At 48.0% G+C, this 7,233-nt stretch overlaps 1 protein-coding gene across 1 annotated transcript; it reads right to left on the reverse strand.

Annotated features, from left to right (window-relative positions):
* Window positions 1-46: 46 nt before the first annotated feature.
* On the reverse strand, window positions 47-6,697 carry SLC50A1 (solute carrier family 50 member 1; the record flags this gene model as incomplete). The annotated part of the gene is made up of 4 exons (XM_044448831.1): window positions 47-661; window positions 1,220-1,339; window positions 3,375-3,536; window positions 6,548-6,697. Coding segments are annotated over 4 exons (534 nt in total), but the record flags the coding sequence as incomplete, so codon positions are not given.
* Window positions 6,698-7,233: the final 536 nt, after the last annotated feature.

Below are 7,233 nucleotides of genomic sequence, written 5' to 3' on the forward strand. Positions count from 1 at the left end.
CCTGCCCCTGATTGGCGGGGGAGGGGAGAAATCAAAATGTCTTCCCTTCCATAGAAACCAATCTGTTTATTACAAGGCACTTGACAACCATTGTACCGATGTGGGAATCTGCTCAGAAATGGTGCTGTTGGGTCCGAATGTTTTCTTTTTCAGAGCAGCCTTCCGGGAATGTTCTGGCATTCACCCCACCGAGGGGGAGATGAAGGGAATAGTTGGGGTACACCGAGGGAGGAGGCCGATCGAAAAGAAGGGCGGGAGGTGCTCTGTCTAGTCCACATTCCTCTTGCCGCATTTCATCTTGGGTGTCTGAGAGGAAACCTACACGCCGGGCATCTTTGTCTTCTTCGGAGCATCCTCTGAGGTTCTGGAACAGCCAAGAGGCGGGAACCAGCCGACCGAAGAGGCATTTGCGGTGTCAGGACTGTGTGTGGACACACGACGTCACTGTGCACAGGCGCAGGTGTGCCGTTCGCAGGGAGAGAGATGCTGTCCGCACACCTCCGAGCCCCGGGGTCCGTCCCTTTCTCGGGCTGCCAACGCCAGCAACCAAAGGCCGTCCTCAGGCCTGCAGTGGCTTGTAGCTGCTCTCGCGGCTGGGAGGAAAGCGCCAGAAAAGCCAGAACCGAACAAGGCTTGTGGCAATGCCTGGCATGTTGGGGACCTGGGAAGGGAGACAGTTGGCAGAATCAGTCCAACATGGGTGAAGGGCAAAGAGGAGATGGCCGGTGGGTGGAAAGACGGGAGAGAGAAGTCCATAAATCAATCCCCGGCCGATTGCATAATTTCCTCCCGCTTTGCCCAGGGTGCTTTATGGGCCTCTCTGTTTAATTAATTAAAACCCACAGTGCATGATTTATCAGAGGCTGGGATGGGAAGTGGGCACACTTGCGCATGAAATATCACCCATGTGCAGCGACATGTGCACCAGCTCTTGTGCCAGGCAGGTGAGACATAGAATCATAGAACAGTCAAGTTGGAAGGGGCCCTGAAGGCCATCAGGTCCACCCCCTGCTGTTGCAGGACACCACGTTACACCACCCCACTCAGAGGGCTGCCCAGTTTCTCCTTGAATGTCTCCAGTGTGGGAGCGCCCCCCTCCTCTCCAGGCAGCTGGTCCCACTGCCGTATTGCTCTGACAGTGAGGAAGCTTTTCCTGATATCCAGCCTGAATCTGGGTTGTCGCAACTTGAACTGAGCAGCTGACTGCGACAAAACTCACTGCGATGTACAGGTCCTCCAGCAGCAGGCCGTAAAGTGTCCAGCAGGTGGACGCCAGGAAGGTCGTCACCGTCAGTGGGAAGGAGAGGCATCGTGTCGACCGGCTCTTGATGATCTTGGCCTGTGAAGGGACAGAGAACTGTCCGGTCACGGCTGGGGAGGAGCAACACGAAGTGTTCCCAAGCCCACGCAGGAACAAGACGGACTGAACACTGCTGTGTGCATTCACAAAGAACTTCATCCCTTCTTCTTCTATCCTGCCTCTTTTTTCCTGCAGGGTTGCTATCCTCACAACAGTCTTGCAAAGTATGCTAGGCTAAGAATCCACGGCTGGCCTAACCTCACCCAGGGAGCTTCAGGCCAGAGTCAGGACCCAAGTCTCCCCTTTCCCGGTTCAACACACTCAACTATGATACTGCACTGGCTCAAACTTTTTAATGGATCTATTTTAAATGTGCAGTTTGCTTCACAGTGTCAGAGGACAGGTACCTGCCCAAGGGCTTACAAGAGACCACAATTAACAGCAATCCTAGTTTAGGGTGCAGCGAACATGTGCAAGAGCAGTTAATTGAAAGTGGAAGAAAACCCATTGCTGGCTACTGATCAAAACAGACTGGAGCAGTGTCCAAGGCAGAAGTAACAGCACACGAACTCTCGCACTCACGTCCTGCTTCTCACTTCCCGCGAGGCCATCTGGCAGGCCACCTCAAGAACAGAAGGCTGGCTTTTGGCCTGACTCAGTGCAGGCCTTTCCTTTCTAAGACTTGTCCTTATGGATGCAAAAGGGCGTACAAGGAGAGTGTACAAGCCCACGTCCCCCAGCGTACCTTGCACTCGCGAAACGCCAGCCCAACAAGTTGCACTACGGAAGTCACCCACTATCGGAACTGATTCCGTGTTTCAGAGTATGGGTGCCTCATAAGTCAACAGAGCCATTTCCCTTTTCATCTTAAATAAAAAATCTGCTACTTAACAGCTATCACTTCCGGACGTTTTGGGGCCTTCAGCTATTCTCCAAACAGGAAAAGTCACACGCGTGCAAGCACACGAGTGCCAGTGAGCCAACGTTTCGGATTGCAAGCACCTGTGGTATTTCTTAGGGAGTGGAAGGGACTTGGACTAGACTGGAGAAAGTTGTGCAATAGGAAGAGCCAGGAAATGAAACATAAGATAGGAGCAAACCTCTCCTACACACTGCAATTCCTGATTTAGCTGTAAATTCACAGATTTTGCTCATTTTTAATTGATTTATCCTTCTGATGCTTCCAGATGAATGTCCCAGGGCAGCTGAAATGTTTTACGACTCATGCTTAATCCATGAGTTATTCATGATTTAGTTTCTGTGTAGCCTGAAGTGCCTGATCCCGCCTAATCTTGGATGCTAAGCAGGGTCGGGCCTGGTTGAAATTGGGATGGGTGACTTAAAAGAGACCCACCCAGAGAGCTTCAAGGACAAGCAGTATAGAAATATAATGCAGTAGTAATTTATTTCAGCCATGCTCATCCTGTTGCTCTCTGGATGTGGTGGATTATGACTCCCAGGATCACCAGCCGGCACATCTGGAAAGGTTGGAGAGTCAGTAAATTTTCTTCCTGGTTGGACCAAGTCTGACTCTCTGCATGTTGCTGGGCGAACAACTAGAAGGACACAAGCTGCCTGTCTCCGAATTTTTAACAAACTGTCAAATGGGGTGGGGGGATAGATACATTGCTTTTCTCTTAAAAGAAATATCCAAGGTGGTTGATAAAAGAACCATTTTTGAACAGATTAAAAAGACAAAAATGTCTTTTTAATGTCGCCCAGGGAGTCCCGTGTGGGAGTATTGGGTGCGGTACATAAATTCAAAAAATAAATGAATAAACAGCTGTGAGAAGCCGTCTAAAACACATCTCTAAGGAAACAGAATATAGGAGACAAGCTGATCTAACCACTGCTGGGGTCAATGTTTTCAAGATCAGAAAGGTCAGGATGTTTCACAGGGTCCAAATGGAAACACACTTCGAAATCCCCTTTCAACATCTATATAATATCACACTCTAGAACCTGACTTCAACCTGTGAGTGGAAAAATCAGCTTCGATTTCAATTGCCCAGTTGAGATCGCGTGCTTGAAAACCGAGCCAGCCCGAAGACGAACGAGGCAGGTTGCAACGTACCAGGTCAGCCAACGGCGAGAGGTACATGGTGATCGTAAAGATGCTGCAGAACAACCCCAGGTGGGCAAGGCGCGTGGCGACATCCGGGACGAGCAAGTTGAAGTAGCTGTAACCAGCCAGCAGCACAGCCAGCAAGCAAACAGTCTTCAGCAAAACAGCCCGCTAGACAAGGGGAAAGAAGGCACGGCGTTCATTTGGAAACGTCCAAAGAGATGCTGCTCCAGGGTTTTAGAGGGGGAAATTAAAATCCATATTTGTGTTAAGAACCTCCTTAGCCCAACTCCAAGGTCAATCCAGGGGTAGAGACCAGGACCCCAAATCCAGCTCTCTTGGGGGGGGCAAATATGGCCCCATCTCCTTTCCCCCAAATGCCAAAAGAACAAAATAGCAGTGAAGATGGTAGAAGAAAAAAGTGACCGATTGTTCAAGCCCTGGAGGCTGCATTTAGTTACAGTCCTGAAATGGAAAGCGGCCAAGTCGCAGACGCACCAGTTATGTTCTTCTAAATATTGAGTCTTTCACCCTATTGACGCTTAGGATCCTCCCAAGAAATGGACAGGAGAAAAAATGAACAAGCAATGGTAAAGTCAGCCATTTTTAAAACTATCAAATCAAGCGGTTTATTCAAAACCCCTCCAAGGTTCAGCGAAATACCCCAGTTCCTTTGCATGACTGAATGCAAAGATCTCTTGGTTGAATTCCATCATGAAATTCCAAAAAGGGCAGGGGGTCCCCCAGCGGCCTCCCCATCCAAGTACCAGTCAGACCCACTGACTATGGTTAGTGGAAAGCAGCCAATGTGAAAGAATCGTTGACAAAGTCGGCTTGTTTTCATTAACCATGATGAAAGACAGCTACTATTTAAGGTTCGGATAACACACTTCACTGTGGACCATCTAGAAGCTTTCGTTCTTCTCCAGAGGAGATGCAAAAGAGGAACACACAATCCCAGTAGAAAGTCTGGGCTAACATTAAACATTGTCTTGTTTAAATTGTTTTTATAATTTTATTATGGTGTGAGCCACCCAGAGAACCTATGGCTAATGGAGTGGCATTGAAATCAGATTAAATAACCAACCAGCATTGGTGTCTCAAACATCAGCACCTTTGTAGCTGTTGACACCTTACTTTTAACCCACCAGGTTCCCCGCCCTTCCTGATTTTTCTTTCACTCTTCCAGCCTTTTCTAATTAAAGAAAAAAACTAACCAGAAAGCCTGCAAAGATGCAAACCTTGAGTACTATCTACATGCGGATTCAAAAGTCCATAGCTGGACTTTGGAGTTTGGTCTCCACCCTGCCTCTTGAGCAGGTTCCGGGACTCCTTCCGTCTCTCCATTCGCCTTTTTGGGAAATGGGTGCATCGCAACCAACCCTACCCACGGCGGCAGCCACAACAGGACAGCCGTTTTGTGTGAGGACCCACAATTCTCTCAACTTTCCAAGTGTGCTTGCTGACCTCAAAAGACTGCAACCCGATTCACTCTGCTGCCTGAGCCCAGTCCCTGGGGTCCCTCATGTTTTCTCTCTCTCATCCCAGTGTGTTGAGAATTGGATTTGTGTGTGTGTGTGTGTGTGTGTGTGGTGACACACACACACACACAAACACAGAGAGAGAGAGAGAGAATTTTTTAAATTTATTGTAAGTATGCAAGTACTTCTTCGTTATTTTAAACATACAAACAACAGAACATGCGGTTGTTGTTGACTGTTTTCCGTGTGTGTGTGTGTGTGTACCAGATCTCCTCCCCACATGCTCCCACCGTGCCCTGCAAATGACCCAGAGATAGCGTGCTCAGGGGTGGAGCTGGAACACGGTACAATATTTATCGTCCATCTGAGACACGGCCTGTTGTTGATTCAAGATACCAACCCTTTTGAGTCAACAGCTTCTGAAATGGAGTCCTGAGTGTGCCAGCGAGATGCCAATTCAAACGCCCATTAAAAATCACGTGGCACAAGCTTGCTTGGGGATGTGGCATTCAGGGAAGCAAGTAGGTCACTCCCTGCCATGTAGAAACCTAGCAGCTCAGGTACGGGGCTCTTGCCTTCGGGAATGGGGCCAAGATTTGCATGCGTGGTATAGGCCTGGAAGCTAAATTCTGCTCTTGCCGCCAGGAATGGGGCCAAGATTTGCATGCGTGGTATAGGCCTGGAAGCTAAATTCTGCATGCAGGCACAGAACGTTAAGAGAAGGATGTAGGGAAAGAACTGCTCTGTTCCCAAATACCTATCACTTAGGAGAAATTTTATGGATGCATTATTGCCAGTAATCAGGGTTTGCTTGGTTGTGAGACAAGTGAAAATTCCATAGGCGGATTTACTAGAAAAAGTATTGAAAAGGGTTAAAAACAGAATTATATACCTTCATAGAAATCTACAGAAAGGCCACATTTAGGACATGTACAGTTTGGGTTGAATCCAACTGCAGGTGATTATAGTGCTATAAAAGATGCAGAAAAAAGCCATCTAAAATTATAATGGACGTTAGCAATTTCCACATGAAAGAGGATATACTCATTCGGTCTTGTTACTTGTGGGGGAAAGTGGGGAAAAGATGACACAGGTGGCAAGTGGGGAAGAGATTTATAAAATGAGCCATGGGGCAGAGGTGGAGAGAAAGTTTTTCGCTTACTCCTCCATGCTACTAGAATACTGGTGACATTGACCAAGCAGCTGAAATTGGTCAATTTCATGAAATAAAGTCCGGCTGTTGAAATGGGGAAGTGAAACTGAAATGAAATGGATTGGCAGGTGACTGAAATGACAGAACTCAGAGCCATCCAATGAAATCGATTGGAAATCAACGAAGATACCGAAATGTAAAGAAATTGGTACGTCAGGAAACGAGTCAATTTCAAGAAATGAAATTGATGGGCAGTGATCAGATAGAGACGCAAGAAGTTGATGGGTTTAAAAACAGATCAGCTATTGGCCAAGATACCAAAGAAAAGCCCCCGAGTTCAGAAACAACCTCTGAGCGCCAACTATTCCTGGGGATACCCAGTAAAAAACACTGCCTACCTTCTTTTAAGCCTACCCCCTCCCCGAGCCATGAGGGCTAGAAACTTGATCTTTGGAAAATGAAAAGCCAAGCTTTCACTGGCCACTGTAGGAAAAGAAGGTTTGATTAGACAGCTTGTGCCTGGCTTTGGCCACGGCCCCTACACGCACCTTCTCAGAGCTGAAGTAGAAGTAGACAAGGATATAAAGGGTCTGAAGGGTCACGCCAATCGCGTTGACGACAATGAGGGTGTGATCTCCCTTCAGGAATCCGTAACTCAGCCAACTCAGATTGCTGAGGGAGAAAGAGAAGGGAACGTTTCAGTGTGCGAACCTGAACGAGGACTGTTCGGACCTTCAAAGCACAACTAGCACAGTAAACACCTCGGCAAGACACACAGGCCAATAATGCTGCAACCCGACCAGGCAGTGTCAGGACTGAGAGTTCCCCCAGGGCACCAAGAGTCCATCACGGCTCTGTAGGGTCATCGCCCAAAGCTGGGACACAATGCTCTTCGTCCTCACCATAATGCATGGCTGATGGGAATTGCAGTCGAACCACGTCCAGAGGACTGCATGCTAGACATCGCTGGCCTAACATTATTGGGGGCAAGTTTGTGGGCACCTTAAAAACTTCGTTGTGTTTTTAAAATATTAGGTTTCTAGTCCTCATGGTTACTAAGGCAGGCTTGAAAGAGCTCAGGCAGCACTTGGCAGTGGGGTCAGGGGAATGAATTATCTTTAGCAGCAGCAGTAGTGAAGAACAAAGTATGAATACATGGAAATGGCAGGACATACCGTGCAGCTCCCAAGAGGGTCACAGTCCAGCTTGTGGAACGTTTTATTCAGATTGCAGA

This window comes from Varanus komodoensis, unplaced genomic scaffold, assembly GCF_004798865.1.
Source record: "Varanus komodoensis strain SLA01 unplaced genomic scaffold, ASM479886v1 scaffold55, whole genome shotgun sequence".
In the NCBI taxonomy this organism is placed as follows: domain Eukaryota; kingdom Metazoa; phylum Chordata; class Lepidosauria; order Squamata; family Varanidae; genus Varanus; species Varanus komodoensis.